This window comes from Antrostomus carolinensis, unplaced genomic scaffold, assembly GCF_000700745.2.
Source record: "Antrostomus carolinensis isolate BGI_N321 unplaced genomic scaffold, ASM70074v2 scaffold20596, whole genome shotgun sequence".
In the NCBI taxonomy this organism is placed as follows: Eukaryota; Metazoa; Chordata; class Aves; order Caprimulgiformes; family Caprimulgidae; genus Antrostomus; species Antrostomus carolinensis.
This window is the reverse complement of record NW_010320034.1, coordinates 14,198-35,824: the sequence shown is the minus strand read 5'-3', so window position 1 is coordinate 35,824 and position 21,627 is coordinate 14,198. Positions and strand designations below refer to the sequence as shown.

General features: G+C 38.8%; 1 protein-coding gene across 1 annotated transcript in view; it reads left to right on the top strand.

Annotated features, from left to right (window-relative positions):
- Window positions 1-408: 408 nt before the first annotated feature.
- LOC104526121 (adenomatous polyposis coli protein-like) overlaps window positions 409-21,627 on the top strand; it is a gene marked incomplete at its 3' end in the record, with an annotated part of 30,934 nt that continues 9,715 nt past the window's right edge. The window contains exons 1-3 of the mRNA XM_010169491.1: window positions 409-561; window positions 16,700-16,784; window positions 17,745-17,946. Coding sequence (XP_010167793.1) covers window positions 427-561; window positions 16,700-16,784; window positions 17,745-17,946 — 422 coding nt within the window. The remainder of the gene's footprint in view (window positions 562-16,699; window positions 16,785-17,744; window positions 17,947-21,627) is intronic.

Genomic DNA, 21,627 nt, shown 5'->3' with positions numbered 1-21,627 from the left:
ATCTTTTAGATGGTTGATAGTGCATGTTGTCTATTAAAGAACGATTGAATATGGTGTATTATGTGCATAGTTTCTCAATGTTGGAATTCAAATACAAATAATAAGGATGCTTTTGTATGATGTTATGATTTTCTGTCATGTGTTCTGGCTCCCCCTAATACCTAATGCAATTGTTAATAAACTTCTTTAATTCATTTGATCATGTGTATCAAATGGAAGCCCACTGAAAAAAGGCTTTGAACTGGCGATAGTTCTCAGCATTAGGAGTTTGGCTTAATGGGTTTAAATTAAATGTTAAGAAAGTTGAGTGGCAAATGGGAAGTAGAGAGATAGAATTTTATGGTTAGATAAATTTGGAGTTTTTTTAATAAAATGTTTCAAGTTAATATTTCTCTTACTTTTTTTTAGGGCTTAGGGTAGCCCAGGATGGCTGCAGCTTCATATGATCAGTTGTTAAAGCAAGTTGAGGCATTAAAGATGGAAAACTCCAACCTGCGACAAGAGCTAGAGGATAACTCAAATCACCTAACAAAACTGGAAACGGAGGCATCTAATATGAAGGTATTGCAGGCTCTGTGCCTGTGTGCATCAGTGTTTCTGTTACTGCTGTTTGTGTCATAGACTGGTAGTTGCTCAAGTTTTGTGTGCTTTTAGATTCCTACAGAAGTCCTTTTCCAGGCTGTGTAAGGGAACACTATGAAATCTACTTAGTGAAGAAATATTTTTTTATTATTTGAAAATTGAAATATTTCAAAGGAGGTTTTTTAGAAACAGATTCCAGTTTTTATAGCTTCTTTTCTGGTGTATCATGATAAGCGCTACCATTTTAGCACTGCTGTACTTAACCAGCAGGAAGTCCAGTCTGCTGATGTAGTTTAACAAAGCAAGTATTGTTCAGCTCTTGAAAACATGGGAGAGACTGGAGGTTTTCAGTGTTTAAAGGTAAGTTTAAAAATTATTGAGTTTACTACAATTACAATATTTAACATCCGAAAAGGAAAAATTCATTTTAAAACAAGACCACAGCCTCTCTCAAAGCCTAAATTCATACTTTATAATTTCACCCAGATCCGTCCATCTGGTGTTCATTGGCTAGGTGGAGGCCTTCAGAGCCACCTACCCAACAGGAAACACTAGGCTCAGCTGGAATTTAGCTGGATTTTGGTCAGTAGGAAGAAACATATGCGGCTGCATCGGTGTGATCCATGACACTGAGTGAGGCAGAATTTTACAAGCATTATAGCTGCATTAATATAGTGCTCTTCCTAAGCTGAGAAATCCTGCTGCTTTTTGCCAACCGCCAGCAAAACCAGACTGCTTTTGGTACCTCATGTAATATGGCTCAGAAATTGTTTGTATCTCTGCATATACTCCTGTATAGGGTAGGCATATTCTGAATACTAAACATTTGTATGTCCATCTGCTTGCTTTCCAATCTTTCTATCACAGACTTACTGTTCCTTTATAACTAGTATTTTTTAAAATGTGGTGATCTGATAAATATGGCAATTAAAATAGTTTGAACTGAACTTTCTTTTCCTCCAGCCTGTAGGTTGTGACCTATATATTCACTGTAAGGTGAAAAATTTTCTTGTGTTCTGAAGCACTGTCACTACTTAAAACACTGGGAAGAAGCACAGATTTCTCAGATACATTTGTTCCTTCCATTGCAGTGTAAAATGAAAATGGCTCTGCTACCTAAATGGAAATGAAATTATAGTCCTTTACAGCAGCTACTTGAAACAGTGGTTGGCTTTAGCAGCTGTGAGGGAGAAAAAAAAAAAAGGTTCTTTATTCTCAGCTATGTATCTGAAAGCTAGTTTATACTGCTTTTCTTAATACTAAGTTGTCAATAACTCCCCTCCTTGTCATTACAGTCTAAAGTAAGGGAGGGAGGAACAGGAGAGGTAGTCTTCCTCATGGTTTGAAAAAGGAAAAGCGAAAATGTCTCTTTTCCCTTTGTCCCACCTTTCTGTCCTTACTTCAAACCTGGCAGACCACCAGACAGAAAGTGGCTTTATCACCCTCCACAGAGGAGTCCTTATGAGCATGTTCAGAGTAGATGTTGCATCTTTGTCTCCTGAAATGCCATTCTAGATTTAAGGAATCTGCCCTAGCAGAGTCCAACTCAAACTCATATTGTTTCTTTTCATTTTAGGGGGATGGGTGGGAAGGACATTGTTCAGAGTAATTTGATTTTCTTTTTTTTCCAATCTATATTCTGTGAAGAAATCCTAATCAACTGTGTTCCTCAGGCGTGCTTGTTCCTGCACCTCAACCAAGAAGCTGTTTTTTTCCCTTGTTTGTTTCAGATCCATTTGGAAGGGGTTGAAACCTAGCTTTGACTTTAATCTGGAGGATGGTATGAGGATGATCTTGGAGTCTGATTGGAGTCTGTGGGTGAAGTTAGATGGTGATCATTGCAGGATCCTCTTTAGACAGGAGATAATTTTAGTTTTGCAAGTTTTTGGACAATGTATGCAGTGGCTTTGTTGCACTGAAAGAAACTGCTTGGTTTGCGTGGTTCCAGTGATTAGGGATAATTACAAGAAAAGTGGCAATTAACACTCCAAATGTTTTGGAGTTAATGATCCTTTGGGAGCATTTAAGTGTTACAGAGCCCAAGCAGCCCCTCCCACCAAGTGAAATCCCAAATACTAGTGGGAGAAGGGAAGAAGCGGTGGGAAAAACAGACTGTGGTTGTGTGGCAAACATCACTGTTCTTGCACCGTGAATTTTGTTCTGTGCCCTAGTGCAAACCGTCTCACAGTGGTTCTTTGGACTGTTACTGTGTTTTCTTGTGTCTCCTCTTTTGCCTTATATTTTTTAATCTGTTGTAAAAGACAGTAATTAGGAAGGGCATTTTAAAGACAATACTGTATCTTTAAAGTAATTTGTTTTGGAAGTAGTAGTGTTAAAATGTGTGAGTGTGCCTCATCTTCCTAATCGCTCCATTTCAGAAATGTAAGGTATTCATACTGGAATTAAAAGCTTAACATGAGCTCATCTTGCACATGTATTTATTATAAACTGCTACTGACCTATATAAGAACAATGTCTGACTGCTTCATGTGTAAAGCTAAATTTCATAGTTAAAAGTGAAAATTGTCCATTTGCTGACCAGAAAACAACATGATGAGTAAACAAAGATAAATGTGACAACGGGGGTGCTAAAATGATTAGTGAAAAAATGTCCACTTTGGTTTTTAATTTGTGGTGTCCTAGGGATTAACTGTTCAGAGAAAAGAAATCCCTCAGAATATTATGACTAACTTGGGAAATTCAGTTGTTAGTAGTGGCTTACTGTCAGATGAAAAACAATCATTTGGTATGTGCTGTTTGATGGTCAGTGAAATAATGATGATGTCCCTTAAAGGAAGAAAAATTGTTTGAGTGTCTAGATGTAGATAGTAACATTCACTGCATGGAACACAGACTGTGGACAAATTTAGAAAAAAATTAATGTTTATTTGAATTGAAAACCTGTAAAATTCATGAAGAGACAAAAAGCAGTCCCAATATCAGCTGTACTACTTTGTACATGTAAATGTAGGAGACTTTGTCAGACTCTCCTGCCTGGTTCTTGTAGAAGACAAGTATTTTTCTGTTTTGGATGGATTTATTTTTTTTTAAATGTCATAGCTAATTCATATCAGCATTTTTCCCTGTATAAAAGGTGGAGGAAATAGGATATGTAACTTAACTTCAAGTACTCAATAGCGAAAGAATGTCATGCTTGATTTCCACACTTACTCTCCGAGTACTTGGATTTTACAGTAAATGAGTAATGTGTGTTATCTTGTTCAAGAAAGCCGTCATTATTATAGATCTCTCTTTCGTCTTTATATAGTACACTTAAAATTATATTCTGCATATGATTTTCCAGCTTACTTAATGTCCTTTGTATTGTGTCCACTTGTATCAAAATAGAAAGACTGTCAGTAGAACTGATTCAGATTTCTTTAAATTTTTTGAGAAATGTTCTGACCAGCTAATACACACTGTAAAGAAACAAGGCAATGGTTAAACTCTTGTTCTCAGAAAATCATGAGCTGCTTATTCATGGGGGTGGTTTTTTTAGATTTTTTTGCTTTGTGGAGGGTGGAGTTTTTAGCAGATCATTTGTCTTCATATAAAGGTTTTAGTTTTAATAATTTTCTATGGGTATTTTTGGTTTGTTTGCTTGTTTTAAGGAATTCAGGTTTATGGACAAAATCCTAGAGAGCTAGTTACTGTCATGTCCAGTGCAGGTGAAAAGAGTGGTTTGGTTTTGATTTGGGTGGTGTTTGTGGGTTTCTTCCACTAATGAGACAGAAGGGCAATAAACCTTGTGACGCTATTAAGTTTGATTGGAATGGATTTTGACTAAACAAAAAAGCAAGTGCTAAGATATTTTGAGGCTTTTGATTTTGAGTGTGTTTGTACAATGTTAAGCTAAGATAAATTATTGTGGCTGCAAGATAAATTTTAAGCTTATAGAATATTATATCCCAGATTTATTGCAGTGTTATGCATACTTTGTGAGGTTTATTAATTATTACATTATCAGAATTAAAGGTAAAAGGTGTGAAAAAGAAGATGCCATGGTGCCTGTTTTTCATCTTGTTTCTGTCATGATGGATTTGTAAGAATATGAGAAAGCTTGTATCTTAATAGAACTGAGTGTGATTTTATAATTAAATATTATTAAGTTGCATTTTATTTTATCTGCAAATATAACTTCCTATAGTATCTTTTTATGACTGTTTAAAGGGATGAATATACAAATCCGTAGCAGGAATAGCAGCTTGACTAGCAAGTTAGCAATTTAAAAGTTACAGGAGCTTGTCTGTTTCATTAAAAAAAGGGAATCTGAAAAATGTACTGCTTCCAGCAGTTCCACATCCTTTTTTTAGGAATTTAGACTTTAAGTTACTCTTGGTGCCCTTTATAACCCTTACCTAAATATTAAGGTTTGCTTTAAAATGTCAGTAGAAGGATTCTTTTTTTTCAAATGTGTGACTATTTTTATCAGATATCTCCTTGATTAGTTAAGCAGGTGATCACATTTTCTTTTAATTCACCAAACCTCATTTTATAGTCATACAGTCTGTTTAGCCACTATTTTTTTATACTTAACCTTGAAAATCTACTTTATTTTGATCATCAGTGTTTAATGATCCTCATTGTAAAGCACAGACGGTGCTAGGAGATACTTCTGTAACTGACTCAAGAATTTTTAATGGATCATGGTAAGCCATGTGCTTGCGAATTAGAATTTGAAGCCTAACATGTTCACAGAAACCTTTGATACGTACAGCTTAACAATTTTGTTGTTTGCCCATATACTCTGTAGTGTGTATCTATCTGTCTATCTGTATATGAGGTTCCTGAAGTAAATGGTAGATAAATACATTTAATGGATACCCATGTTTGCAATATGATCGTCAGAAATCTAACAACAGTTTTTTCTTCTGAGATACCAGAAATGCAACATTTTGCTGGGGATACTTACTCTGTCATATAACAGGATTTTACCATCTCTTTCCAAGGGGAGAGTGTTTTTAGCTTCATCTTGCCTTTTCCCTTTTTCCTTTTATCTGCAGATAAAGGATTTTTAGTTGGCATCACACACAGGGAAATGTTTCACCAAGGCATACAGGGGAAAAGAAAAAATTATGTTAAGCTCTGAAAGCAAAGCATTCAGTCACAGAAGAGAAATGCTTATGTTAAAATAGATATATTTGATCTGGAATTGCTATTAGTGAGTAGGCCACACAGAATAAGCAAACTGCAGTGTAACTGGAGAAGTTTGTATTTGAACCTTGAATTTAGTATGATAAGCCTTTCTTTGTGCATCCCTTTACTCATTAGAGTATTAGCATCATTTCCAGAACTGTCACTGGAAATCTGGTTTCCAAGTGATCTGAGTTATCTGTTATGTTGTTACTTCTGCTAAGAGGTCAAGTCAGATGTAACATAGTGGATAATAGTTGCTTCATGAACCAAAACCAGTGTTGTGTTATCTCCACAGTAGTTGCTCATATGGAGCTGAAGGATGTTTCCCTCCTGTGCAGAGATCATCTCAGTGGCCCTGTCTTGAATTTCAGTGCCAACAATAAAACTAGTAGAACAAAGGGATAAAACAGATCCAGTGAAATGTCAGAAATAAATTATAGTAACCCAAGTGTTCAAAAGCAACTTGAGTATGAAATTGCTGAACTATCAACTGTAAGGTATAACCTCTCCCACCCTCTCTACTTCAGCAGTGGGGAAGATTGAGGTATGGGGCCCTTTCTCTTTAAAGAAAGAGCAGACTGCAGCTTAACAGAGAGGATAAATCATTTACTGGAGTCGTCATGAGATATGGATACTTAAAATTGTAGTCAGGCAAATTATTTCCCTTCTGTCAAAAGTCTTCATCAGTTTGTCAGCCAGTAATTTCTTGCTTGTTCATGGATCCTGAAGTTTCTCTATGAAGAAAGTTAATAGGAAGTGTTTAGTCTTCCTCAGTACCAGATCTGATGGACTTCAAATAACATTGTGAGATACCAAGTGGAAAACAAACAAAACAAGGTTCGTTTCTCATAAAAGTCTTTGCCATAGGAGCATTTGGATACCAAAAGAATTGATCAGGAGGTAGTACCACTGGAGGCATGGTTTCAGGAAGCCTGGAAGTCAAGGCCAGGTGGCAGCTGGGAAGAGGACATACAAGAGAAATGAACAGTAGGTTTCGTTTTGTTCATGTATCCTCACTAGGTTCCTGCTGTTGGAGGTGGGATGTTACTGTGGATTGGCATTTGGTCTGTGTGAGTGTGTGAAGGACAGTGTTTGCTCTTGGGTCTGTTACTTTTGTCCCAGCTGGGTTATGTTCCTTTAAGAACGGTGGAGGAGGACATGGAATTTTCCTCTCTAGAGCTCCAAAGCATTGTGATATAGAGGGAGAGGGGCTTTCAGGGCTGGAGGAGGGAAGGTAACAGCAGCAGCCTGGACACCCATGCCTGAAGAAGAAATCCAGAGAGCCTGTGGTAGAGTAGGAAATGGAGACATCTACTCAGTCGATGAGGCCAGCCTTTTCTCAAACCAGGTAGTACAGGGGGAGAATCCCCTCCCTGGACCTGCTGGCCACACTTCTCTTGATGCAGCCCAGGATAAGGTTATTGGTCTTCTGGGGTGTAAGCACACATTGCCAGCTCATGTTCAGCTTCTCGTCCACCACCACTCCCAAGTCCTTCTCTTCAGAGCTGGTCCCAATCCATTCTCCACCCAGCCTGTATTTGTGCCTGGGGTTGCCCTGACCCAGGTGCAGGACCTTGCATTTGGCCTTGTTGAACTCCATGAGGTTGGCACAGGCCCACCTCTCAAGCCTGTCAAGGTCCCTCTGGATGGCATCCTGTCCCTCCAGCGTGTCAACTGCACCACACAGCTTGGTGTCATCAGCAAACTTGCTGAGGGTGCACTCAATCCCACTTGAGCGTTTAACTTCAAAAATTCTGTGTGAGGTGGCACTCGGATACCTTTGCCACATTAAAAAGTGGTAGGTTTGGGTGGCGGATTTTGGTTTTGGTGGTTTGGGGATTTTTATTTTATTTATATTTATTTTATTTTTTTATTTTTATATATTTTTTTTTAGGAAACCAGTGTCCAGAGAATTTGTATAATTTAAGTTGCAAATACGATCCTGTAGTTGGCTTACAATTTATGAAGTAGTTGCAAAGCATCATAAAGATCTTGTGATGTCAGCTATGCCACTGTAAAGCTGTGGACACATTACCACTTTTTTACTCTATACCTTCAGTTCCAGCATTTGTTTTTTTCACATCATCCTAGTTCTGCCTTTGCATGCCTGACTTACAGCTTTTTGGAGAAGAATCTTGTTTACCTGGATATGGATGGTAGTGAAAGAAACTTCTTTTTTTGCTTGCTATTAGCAACAGTTGAACATAAATTTTCTCTCCTTAATTAGCCTGAGCGTCACCCACTGATGAGAACCTTCTAGCATGCTCTTCATTTGCGTTACTGGCATGGCAATGAGCACCTCAGAAAGTGGCGCCTGCGTTCAATCTGCCCTTGTCCTGGCATTGTTTCCACGCATCTCCCAGCCAACTCTAATGAGTCAACTTCATTTTGTTTTACTGTTTTTTCAGCATTCTGGCTGATGTGACCAAAGTTAAGGAGGTTTTTTCATACTCCTGGCTTTTAGGAGTTATTTGTATGGTACCGTGCACTCTGCTGACTTAACAGAGCTTGTTTGTCTTCTCTACACTTCCATTTTTTTAAAGCTTGTTTTGATGCATGCTATCTGGCAAACAGTTGAGGCTTTGTCTTGATTTCTTTGATATTCCACTGAATTTTGCTGTGGCCCAGCTTTAGGGAAGCTTAAAGCAGGAACATAAATTACAGCAGATAATAAAGGGAAATATAGAAGGAACTAGAAGTGTTTTGAAGAACGGTTCAAGGTGCGGTAGCAAAGGAGGAGTTTGTGTAGTAAGCTTCCTGCTTTTGAGAAGGAAGCTATGGGAGTGAATCAATGAGTCAAAGGCATAAATTAAAGAAATTTCTCTGCAGTTCTTGTTTGTGTCAGTTTTCAATGCTTTTTTCATTGCAATTTCATTGCAATGAATCTGACTCCAGATCTGTTCTTTGCTTGTAGCGCTAACAAACCTTGTGATTCAGTAAACTACCAAAAAAAGTAGTAATTTACACAATAGTTTATTTTTACATTACTTCCTCCTTAGATGAAAAAAATACCACAAGAAAAAGGACTTAAAATGCTTTTTATTTGGGTTTGCACATTCAGACGTTAAGGAAATGCTGGTTTTAAGGTAGATGATGCCACCTTGATTTTTTTTGGCTGGTTTGTACACCCTGTGATACAATTTTACCTATTCTACAAAAAACCCTTCCAAACTTAGCATGCTCAATGCTCACAGTAAAGACGAAAATATACCCTTGTATAAAATAGTGTTATTTTCTAATTTATCCCTGCCAATGTCTTTAAACACAGATTTTAATGTGCATAATGATCTGTAGAGAGTCAGGTGTTTCTCTTGAAAGTTACTTCTTGAGAGAAATGCAGTCTGCAGGAAAAAAAATGAACTTTTTTCCGGAAAATATGTTTATGAAAAATATTAAGTTTTTTTACAGTATTAAGACTAAACTAAAATTCCATTCTCTTCTGTTAGCTGGATTTCTTAGCCAGTGAGCTGTGGTCTCTTTCTGAGTGCGCTGCATACGTCATGGAAATTGCACGACTGCGGTCACCATCTGAAACGTTATCTGCAGACAGCTGAGCTAGTAGGAGATAATTCAGTAAGAATTGTGAGATAATCTCGCATAGCACTATGGCATCTTGGACGGACAGTGCTCAAAATCTGATTATGTTTCGTATTCTGAAATAATACAGATTTGAAAAATCCACTGCAAGCTAATTGTCTTTGTTGTGCTCAGGAATAAATCAGCTAGCTGTAGAGATTTCACATTATACCTATTTAATAAGGTGGAACTTTGAAAATGTAATAGTAGCATAGGATCTGACATTTTGAAAGTCAAATCCTCTTCCAAATGGTTGGCCATATAAGCATTTGCACAGTAGATGTGCATATACCCCTGCTCTGGGTGAAAGCCTTTTTTGGCTTTGTAATCGTCTCATTCTGCGCAACAGGTGTGATAAAAATGGACAGAATGTGGTGACACTTTGTTTTGTTCTTTGAGTAGCTTTCTACTTTTTTCCTGAAATCTTCATATTTGCTTTATTTAACTGCCTATACGAACAGTCCTAGTGTACATGACAATGGCTAGCTAGAGTTGAGTGAAATGAACTGTGGGTAGCTTACACATGAAGGCTGTTCATCTGGACAATTAACTCTTAGGGGCAAGTTGGCAGAGTACTAGCTACGATCCTGTTGCTGCCTAGTAGTCTTCCACTGACGTTGACCATACCTATTTTGAGGATGAATTTATAATGACTTTGGTTTCCACTTGTGAAAATATTACTTTTTACTGTTTTTCAACATGTGCATTGTTTGGTGAACAAGTTGGGAGGAAAGGCAGTAGTATTCCTTGCCTGTATATTTGTGGAATAGGTGCTGCATTCTGAGCTTCTATAACCTGTACTGTGTTAATTCATCCAGTATGATGATGGATATCTTTTCTTTCCAGTATATATTTGGTTTCCATTTTATTTCAATACATCCTTTCCCAACATGTAAGTGCTCAAGTCTTTAAAGGGAAAATGGTAATTATGGTTAGCATAGGAACCATTATATGCTTTTTTTGCCTTCCTCCCATCCCCCTTTTTTTTTTCCTAATGTGAACTTGCATTTTCCTTCTTAAGTTAATTCCCTTGCTCTCAGCAGGATTTTGCACATGCAGAGTGTTTTTACGGTGCCCCGCGCAGCCGTGCCTTTCAAGAGGGAAGAGGTGATATCAGTCTTAGAGCACATAAGGGAGACTGTCACATCAGGATGAGGGGGGGAAGAATACTGGCAGGAAAGTAGATATGCAAGGGATAGAGCAATGGATAGATCCTCTGAAAAAAAAAAAAAAAAGTAATTTTGAAGATATTAATGTGTATTGCTTATTTCATAAATTCTAATGTGTGAGTGGAAGAAACTCAATAAGCTGAGCTGAATTTTACAAATTGAATCAGATTATTAATTCTGTGAAATTTCTCTTCAATGACTAATGCAGTCAGACATTTGCGAATAATGCTTTTTTAAAGTTCATGTGAACTAAAAATGTGATTCTAAAAGTCATTTAGCATCTTAAAAAATACAGGTGTTTGAAACTGTATTTATTTATGCTGTAAAGAAGCAGCAGTGTCATTATATTGTTTTATTTGTGTGTTTTTAAGTTTGTTGATATGATTTCTCAATAAGTTATATTTTTAGCATGATCTTTGCAATTCTAAAGATTCTGCCAGAATCCAAACTCATTGGAAAATGGAATAAAAAATTTTTATTTATTTATTTTCAGAATTCAGGTGAATTGAACTGGTGATGCATATAGTTACTGAAATTACTTCAGACAGCATTCTTTCGGAGTATAAAACCAGATAACATTAGTTGTTCTGACAGTGGGCTTGCACTAAAAACTTAGTACTGACTTCAGGATGTGGTTACAGCAAGTGACAGCTCTTGAGCATGGTGGCACTAAGCGAATATTTTTTTATTTTGGAAAATGACATTGTTTCAAATTAAAATGAACAACATCATTTCACATAACAAACGCTTTCCTTTTTCTGCAAGGTTAATAGTTGAGTCGCTCCAGTGTTTCACCTCAGTCAGCCGTGCTGTCATCATTGCTGTTATCACTTGGGCCTGGTTATAGGGTTGAACAACCAGAGCGATTGCTTGGCACTTCAGGCAATTACAGGGGCTCCCACCAAGCTTGATTAAGCAGCAGTGTGACTTGCCAAAATGTGTAGGAGTAAAGGACCTCTTCCATAGCTCTCACTGGGCTCCTTTGAGTGTTGTACCGTGTATGATAGTATTAAGGCACTGTCAAGTTCATATAGTTAGGAAGGGCCATTTAAGACCTTGAACATGAGTTTATGCTGCTTATAAATGCACAGAAAATAGTGTTCTAATGTCTGTGACCCTCACTGCTGTTGTGGCATCTAATGTTTTTGTTGAATTTGAGTGATGGATGTACTTTTAGTATATGTTACGGGTTTTTTCTGCCCTTTTAAACAAATAATAATTGAAACTGTGCAACAGTGGGTTGAACTTCAAAAATCACTTTCAGTTTAGAGTGCAATTGTATGTTAAGTTTTCAGCATATTGGGTTAAAAACCTGAGTGCAAATGCTGTCAGAAATACTCTAATTTAAAAATAGTGCTGATTTGGATAAAAATAATACTTCTCAGTCATTCAGTATGCATATTCCCATCTTTTATGGTGCTAAGATAGATGCTAAATTACTGTCTGAAATTGTAAACAGTTTCTATATTTGTGGAGTTAAACCTGGTTTTATACTCAAATGTTGTAAATATAGTGATAACTAAGGTAAGGATAGCCTAAAAAACCTAAACTGAAGCAAAAGTCGATTTAGATTTTGTTTACAAACACTGAAGGAAACAAACAGTGAAATCTAGGTGTATATATAGATAGATGACAGGAATGTTTCTTCACACAGGCCTGAGTATAGTTACTCTTTAAAAAGGAGGTACAGGGATGATGAGTGTCTTACTAAAAATTGATTGACAGAATAATTGTTGTTGGAAATCCTTTTAAATGTAGACTCATGTTTATCTTTGAAAGGTCCAGTAAATTTCAGAACATCTTTTTGAATTACACTATTCCGGCTTATACTGGCCTGTGAATATATCTGGCATACTGCTACCAGCAATATTATATATTTAATTTTTATGATGATTTTCATTTGCTGAATACACAGAACTTTTAGAAAAGTACATGCAAATAATAAAGCTCACTCTGTTTAAAAAGTGGGGGAGGAGGGAAATGAGTAGTGTTTACAGAAGACCAAACTTACCAGATTGCCCGAATTGTCATCAGTGCTCTTTTTCCTGCCAGAGAAGAGGTATATGTCTAAACCAGAACGTCTTTTTACAGATACCATCTTTTAAAATATTTCTAAATAGAAATATTAGTATTTATAATTACAGTTCTCAGAAACTGAATATTACTTTTAAATCATAACTCACTGGGATTTGAAATCTGACATTGTTAGCATTGTTCCTCTGTGATTCCTGTCCTTATTAGCAGTTTAAGTAAATTCACAGCCCTTAAGCCGTTATATTTACAATCCTTACCACTTAGCTGTGTGCACATACTGTTAGTTAAGGTGCTTTTCTTCTCAGTAGTTTCCTGTTACTTGCTGACAGGCCTGATCTTTTTTATTTAATTATACATAAAGCAGTTGTAAGGTCAGGACTACATATTTCATAGAGTAAAAAAAAAAAAAAAAGACACTGTTTCCGTACTTCACAGTCCAGAGACTGAAGACAGAAACCTCTTTAAATCATGAGTCACGGGGCCAGCTCCATTTCCAAAAGCATTCTTTGGTACTTCTGCAGTAGGAAAAGATAAACTTGTTTATATTTAAGAGACCATTAAAATAACTAGACTTACACTCTTTAAATGAACAGGAAAAAAACTGCAGCCTTCCTTATAGATACACTTAGATTTGTGTATTGTTTCAGTAAGTCACTACTAAATCAGTAAAGAATTTGCTTAGAATAATGCTGTAAACCACTACTAATATATTTATTCAAACTTGCATAACTAAACAGAGTATTAATTTGCCTTTAGTTAAATTGATTCACGTTTATAGACAGAGAAGATTTTACACTATTTAGCAGACATCATATCAAATGTAATATAAAATTATTGTTGAAAAGTACTATTTCAGAGCATTGTATTAATCTTGGGGAAAAATGGGATAACTGCACATAAACAGCATTAGTGTTGAGTCCTGGAGTGAGGAAGTGCATATTAGTGAATAAATAAAAATTTGTGTTATCACAACAATAGCTAAATTGCAATGTTTCCTCCAAATGGGCTGTTGCAGAAAACTTATTTAAGTAAAATTGCAAATTTCCTAGTATGATATTTTAGCTCACTCCATCATTTTCCACCAGTAAATGGCCCAGGGGCTGCATCTCCCTCTCTAACTTTGTCTGCTTCATCAGCTTAGATTTTGAAGTGTGCTGTGATTGAGTTTGAAATTGATGTCATAGCCTCATAATGGCATTGGTACTAGCCATTAGCAATGGTATTATAGAAAAGAGAGGTAGAAAAATACAGAAAAGGACGCTTTACCTACTCTCTTGGAAAAAAGGCATATGCTTTGAAAAGGAGATAATTTAAAAACTAAATGTTACAACCTAAATTAATGATTTGTAGCAGAGAAAACTGAGAAAGGTGATCCAGCATGCTCATGTTTAACTGTTACCAATATTCAGAAAGAGCAGTCCCTAGCTGCCTGGACACCTCAGTCACGTAATTTGGTAGCACAGGAGAGGGTGATAGATAGTATTTCCACTTTGCTGTTTATGTTGGCTTTTGAAGAGGGAAGATTCTTTATGTGGGAAAGTATGCTGAACATACAATTTCTGAAAGAGCAGAACTGCCATGAAGAGAGGTGAGAAAGAGGCCTCTAAGAAGGGAACGGGAAGAGGGGTCGGATGTTTGAGTTGTTTGGGTTTTTTTCTGCTGCACTGAGGTGCTGTTTGCAGGGGAAAGGGATTAGTTAGTTATTTCTGAATTTGTCTGAGTTGACAGGCCTTTCAGAAGGCTGCAAAACTCCCAAGACCACTTCACATATCCACATTGCCCTTTTAGGCTTTTAAGCTAAGACTGCTGTCCGCAAATGTCATCTGTCCTTATATCGGATAATGTAGGAGTCCTGCTTTGAAAAACACTGCATTACTCGTTTGTCAGACTTTGATGACAAGGCAGTTGTTATGTATCGAGATGGCTGGGCCATACAAATAATGAGGATGCCCTTGCATGTGCTTAAAAGCACAACCATAGTGGACATGTCTTTCCAAGAGCAGTGGTTTTATCACACCAACCTCGATCCTAAAGGCTGTGCCAGCACTTAGAGGTAGTGCAGTAAGAGCAGATCGGTGGATGAATTATGTTGAAGACCCACCATGCATACTATATATGTTTCAGGGTATTTTTGTTTTGGACTAGCTCCAGCCGGGTGCTGCAGAGTGAATGCCTGTTAGTAGTCTCGGGAATAACTGCTGGCTTGTTTTAATCATAAAGTGTAGAGAATATCTTGGCAGAGCAAGGGCATGATGTTTTACTTAAGGCCTGCTTGCACAACCCAGCCCGTAGCCCTGAAGGCAGTGCCCTTGAAGTCTCCCTGAAGGTTAAGAATGAGAAACAACAGTAAGGTCGTAAACAGAAGGGAGGATGTTCAACAGGATTGGCTGGCCACGGGGGTGGGGAGGAAGTGCCACGTGGAATCGGAAGTAAGGAGAGACTGATCCTGGGAGCGGAAGGAGGGAGAGACCGAGGCTGGCATGAATGCGGAAGTAAATTCACCTATAACCAATTATAAGGCAACATGGGTGATATTTAGTTAATTAAGCCAATAGTAGTTTTGTTTGTACCACATGAACCCTGTAGAACCCTATAAAAGTGTGTTGTTTTAAGCTAATAAATGTCATTTTACGAAAGTTCACTCTTACCTCCATGAGGACTCCGTGAATATTTCGGGGGATCTTCCTACAGTAAAGGAATTCGGTTCACGCTCCAAGATCACCCTATGATGCAAACTGAAGTAGAGCTAGTGGGGCAGATGGGAGTCTGGTGTCAGAGTGATCCAAACTAAAACGTGAATGCGGGCACTTGCCTTTCCTTGTTTAAAGAATATCTTGACTTCTTGTAGATGCCATTTTGTTTCCTTTGAAAGGAGCAAAATGCATTTAAAAGGCACCTTCTGTACAATTGCACGAACCATAAATGTTGACAGTAAGGTTTGCTAGACTCTTAGAGTAAAACAGCGATGTGGAGATCTTCTAAATTGTCTAAAATTCATTAGTTTTCTGGTCTGAACAGAAGTACAATTCTGGATGTATAGCCTATGTGTGAAAAGTATGGAGTACCTCTCATTATTCAGAATTGTTTTCATTTCCTAGCTGTTGCTGCTTCTAAAAATACTTTCTATGCCACAATATGAAAAATTGTATATTAAATTCCAGTAAGGTCCTTTTACCTTGTGGCCAGTCTTTTCAATTTATTTTTGCTATTGATGTATCTGTCTCCCATATGATACAGCAAAGGCATTCACTAACTTACATTTAATTTTCTACCTGAATTTAGGCCACTGAGCATTAGGGACCTAGATGCTTCCAGGCCTCTTTTAGTGTAGTAACCATTGTTTACTATGAATCTTTTTGTGCATTACAAGTGTGTTCCATCAGATGTATAATTTTATCATACATATTTTCAGTAGCACATGACAATATTCTTGTCTTTGAAGCTTCAGCTGCATGAAGGAGTCCTAAATCTCTTTCTTGTAGGCATGGTGGTGGTGGTAGTAGTAGTAGTAGTAATAAGCCAAATAATATGACATCATGAAGGAATCTTGTGTTTTTCTCATAGGTGTGGTGGTGGTAGTAGCAGTGGTAGTAGTAAGAATAATACGACTCTCCTTGCTGGTTTACAGTGGTGCTAAGACCTCACAGAAAATAAATTCTGGGTATTATTTCTGCTCTGATATCTTTGAGGATTAAAAAGTGTGGTATTCAAGATACTTTTGTTACTTGTAGTTATGTATCCAAATTTTATTTTTACAAGGCTAACTTAGGTGTACCTAAAGTTAGCCTTGTAAAAATAAAATTTGGATTTTTAACCAATTTTTTAAATTTAGCCAATTTCTCTGTGCTTTCGTTTCTCCATCTGTAAATTTGAGATGACTGGTATTCACTTTGAGAACTTTTAAGTAGGTTGATAGATTGGACTACCAGAGAGGATGAGTTATGCAAGATATACTTTACATTATGACAGTGCTTGGGGAAATACTGTAAAATACATTTGATATAAAATACATCATCATTAATATTATATATTAATACATATATTAAAATTATGATCACTGCTTACATGGAACATGCTTACATTGTTTACATCAGTGTCTCAGTAGCTGTTAAGATAAGTCTGCACCTGAGGACAGGATGAGATGCATTTACCTTATGGTTTCTTATTGTAAGGATTTCTTAATTAAGCTTAATTTCTTACAGGAGGTGCTGAAACAACTACAAGGAAGTATTGAAGATGAAGCAATGGCATCATCTGGACAAATTGACTTACTGGAACGACTTAAAGGTAAATCTAGGATTATGTTTTAAGTGCATTCATTTGTTTCTCAGTTGTTTTTCCTTTGGGAAAAAATTTTCTAATTCAGCTGCATCTTCTTTCCGGTGCTGACTTTGATGGTTAAGCATAGTCTCGGTGCCTGTTATTGTTACTAAGCATTTTAAGACACATTCTCCAAAAAAAAAAAAAGTTCCTATAGTGCTTTTATGCAGTTATATTGCTATACTGCTGTTACCCCAGGGCTTCATATGAACTGTTTTTGGTAGAACTTTCATTTCATTTGGTTCTTCTTAAAAAATACATTTGTTTGTTAATGATGCATTAGTTCCACTAATTTTCTAAACTTTTTTGCATGCCCTGCCCTCTGCATGTCATGTTACTGGAATTGTATCTGGCTGGCTGCAAATTGATGCCCCCTTCCCTGCAGTATGTGCTAGAATGTGCACCATCCCCTTACATCAGATGTACAAAGCAAGTCCATACCACTGACACCCAGTATGCATCCACTATCCCTACCGCTGAATGAGAAATACCATAGGGGATGCCTGCATTTAAGTACTGCATGGTGAACAGTGTTCTCATCATTTATGTGACAGCAAAGCATCTGCAGGATCTCTGAGAAAGAAGCTTATTAGGAAGTGGGCCACAAGAAATATTCACATGACATTTATGTAAAAATGTGCGTGTTTCTTAAGTCCTCTGGGAAAGAGGCAGGCAGGCTCTTGTGGGGATACTGTTCTGATTGTCAGGATTGCAGTTTGGCCATCTGGTCAGATGACTAGTCTTCTCTAAGTGTACCATTAAAGATGGATTTTATTCACATTATGTTCTTCTGTGGATTTCCATGCAAAATGTTTCCATAAAAAAATCATGGATTTGTTCAGGAAATAAGAAATTAAGATAAGAATTATCTTTTAAATTTGTGTTGCTGAACTTCAGCTCTGAAAATGTTTGCTTTTCATTATCTAGAATTGAACTTGGAAAGTACCAACTTCCCTGGAGTGAAGTTAAGGCCAAAGGTGTCAGTGCGTTCATATGGGAGCCGGGAGGGGTCTGTGTCAAGCCGTTCAGGAGAGTGCAGTCCTGTTCCCATGGGATCATTTCCAAGAAGAGGATTTATGAATGGAAGCAGAGAAAGCACTGGTTATTTAGAAGAGCTAGAAAAAGAAAGGTAAATGTCTTTATTCATCCCATATGGATTGACTTGTAATTTTAACATGGAATTTTACTGACACACCTAGTATTTAGCTATCATGCATATGTTTTTGATCACTGGTGTATTTATCTTGACAGGTAAGGAAACCAAGAATCTACGTTATGTTTAGATGCACACACACAAAAAAAAAAAGATCTTAAAACACATCACATGATTTCTACTGCTGCTTCATGTATGCATTTCATTGGCACTCTGTGTTGGCTGAAAGTTATTTTGTTTTGATCAGCAGATTGTCAACATCTGAACTATATTTAGAGAGAGGGGGTGGAGCATCCCAAGCACCTCTGTTAGTAAGTGCTGAAATTGTAATGGTGTGGTGGTGCAATCTCTTTCTCATTTTTGCAAATGGTTATAACTACCAAGCTGGTAGAATCACAGAATGTTCAGGATTGGAAGGGACCTCAAAAGATCATCTAGTCCAATCCCCCTGCCAGAGCAGGAACATCTAGATGAGATCACACAGGAAGGCGTCCAGGCGGGTTTTGAGTGTCTCCAGAGAAGGAGACTCCACAACCTCCCTGGGCAGCCTGTTCCAGTGCTCTGACACCCTCACTGTAAAGAAGTTTCTTCTCAAGTTTAAGTGCTCTCATCTAATGTTTTGTGTTTATAAAATAGTGGAATTTCTTTTACTGGAAGGCAGTGGTATCTATTTAATAGGAAGAACGTACTTTCGGGGCATAATACAGATTTATAGCACTTTATTAATCACTTAAAAAGGAAATGCAAAGTAAGAGACATGCAGCTGTTGCTAGTGAAGACATCTTTATATCTTAAAATGAACCTCACTGAAATCTCGCATGTTTGCGGAGACCTCTCTGCAAGACAGGGTTTCCTAAAGATTTGTTCATTGACAGCTACTTAATGGATGGGATGTCAAACTGGGAGCTGCAAAACCAGATAAAAGCATCACAGTATTTTTATGCCTAGTAGTTGTTAACAGGCTGTGTTGGGTTTGTGTGGGGGGTGGTGTTTTTGGTAGTGGAGGAAGGGACTATAGTGATGGTCTCTGTCAGAAGTTTTGCGAAGCTCCCCTGGCTCCAAGGTGGACCCGCCTCCAGCCCAGGTCAAGCCAATTGGGTGCCAACAGGGAAGCACCTCTTCAAATCCATTTATGAGGGGAAGGACTGGTTTGGCAAGGTAGGAGAGAGCCATCAGGTGAGACCATTGCCTGAGCGTCCTTGCTGTGAGGAAGGAGGAGGAGGGTAGGAAACAGAAAACCTCAGACATCCAGATCAGCATGGATAAGAGTAGTGGGAGGTCATTGGAGTCCCCTGCAGCCATGGAGGTTCAATGGTGGAGCAGATACCCACATGTAAGCCATAAAGGACTCTGCACTTGAGCAGGATGCTGTGCCCAAGGGCAGTTGTGACTACGTGGAGAGCTTGTGATGAGCAAGACAGCCCTAGAGACACTCAACACCAGAGCAGGGGGAGGAAGTGTGCTGGACCAGAGACCTGTCTGCAGCCCATGGATGTCCCCATGCCGGAGCCAGGAGCTGTGCCCAAAGAAGTCCATGACTCGTGGGAAGTCCATATTGGAATGCTTTGTTCCTGACTTTTTAGCCCACAGGAGAGACCTTATGCCAGAAAGACCAGCAGAGGTGAACTGACTGCAACCCCTATTCCCTGTGGTGCTGGGAGGGAGAAGGTAGAGAAATTTGGAGCAAAGTAATTTGAGCCCAGGAAGAAGGGAGGGGTGTTCTAAAATGTGGTTGTAATGTCTCACTCTCCTACTGTGACTGACTGGTAATGAAAAATTGATTTTTCTTCCCCAAGTTGAGTCTGCTTTGCCTGTGACCATAACTGGTGAGTGAGCCCTCCCTGTCCTCATTTCAACCCACAAAACCTTTGCTGTGTTTCTCTTCCCATCTCACTGGGTGGGGGGATGAATGAAGGACTGCGTGGTCTTAGCTGTGGGTGAAACCACAAGAAAAGCAAAAAAGTCCACTTTGGAGTTGTTATACAAAAGTTTGGTGGGTAATAAGCAGTTTGTGGGCAGCCCATCAGAAACCCCTCGTCTAAAGGAATTTTCTTGGTTTTCAGTAAAAGTTTTGCAGTCAAGACCTGAAAGGAGTATACTTTTCCTCCAAGGTACTATGCATAGGTTCCCTTTGCTCCTGTCAGTAGAATCAAAGTAACTTCCTGTGGGTCCTTAGTGAGCCTTTTCTAGCAGCCACTCTTATTTTTCATTTTCCTAGTCAGGATCACTAACTATATTTGTTCTGTTGCATAAAATCTGGATTCCAGAGGAGCTTTATAAGAGTATTTAGCCATCTGGGAATCTCTTCCAACTTGCTCATCCCAGTCTTCAAGAATCGAATGTGTCTGTCACTTTCTATTTTAACAAAACAGTGTGCTTGTTTGTATTCTTCCAGTGATATTTTTTACCACATATGATACTGAAATCTTTAAATGTAGGTAGGACTTTCACTTTTTTTCTCCCTGTACTCTTATGTCCCTTTGGCTGCCTGACCTAAGTCTTTACAGCATCTATCCCCCCACCCCTCCTTTCTTCCCAGGCTTAATTTCTTTCCTGATTTTTCCACCTCCCCCCACCAGCAGCACAGGGGGACAGGGGTTGGGGTCAGTTCATCACACGTTGTTTCTGCCGCTTCTTCCACCTCAGGGGGAAGGCTCCTTCCCCCGCACCAGCGTGGGGTCCCTCTCACGAGAGACAGTCCTCCACCAACTTCTCCAGCATGAGTCCTTCCCATGACTGACAGTTCTTCCCACACTGCTCCAGCCTGGGTCCATTCCATGGGGTGCAGCCCTTCAGGAACAGACTGCTCCAGCGTGGGTCCCCCCACAGGATCACAAGTCCTGCCAGCAAACCTGCTCCAGCCTGGGCTCCTCTCTCCATGGGGCCATACTCCTGCCAGGAACTTGCTCCAGCGTGGGCTTCCCATGGGGTCACAGCCTCCTTCAGGCATCCACCTGCTCCAGCATGGGGTCCTCCATGGGCTACAGGTGGTCATTTGCTCCACCATGGACCTCCATGGGCTGCAGGGGGACAGCCTGCCTCACCATGGTCTTCACCACAGGCTGCAGGAGAATCTCTGCTCCAGCTCCTGGAGCACCTCCTCCCCCTCCTTCTTCCCTGACCTTGGGGTCTGCAGGGCTGTTTCTCTCTCATATCCTTGCTCCTCTCTCCAGCTGCAAAATGCACAGGTTTTTTGTTGTTTATTTTTTTATTTTCCCTTTCTTAAATTTGTTATCACAGAGGCACTACCATCATTGCTGATGGGCTCAGCCTTCGCCAGCAGTGGGTCCATCTTGGAGCCAGCTGGCATTGCCTCTGTCATACAGGGGGAAGCTTCTGGCAGTTTCTCATCAAGAAGCCACCCCTATGCCCCCCCTACTACCAAAACTTTGCTACACAAACCCAACACAACAGAGAACAGAATTTTCTCTTATACTGTGAAAGTCCAGATGTAAACAGTTTTGGGGTATAAAAAGGTAGAATAACTGTGCTAAATGTTTACATGATCAGTAACAGCTCTTCCACCTTAAAAGCTCTCTTAACCTCAAGAAGTTCCAGAAAGCTGGGAAGGAGATATTATTCTGATTGATACAGTATTTTATAGTAATGTTAAGTGCAGGAAACAGCTTATCAGATACATCTACAGAGACTTGCTGC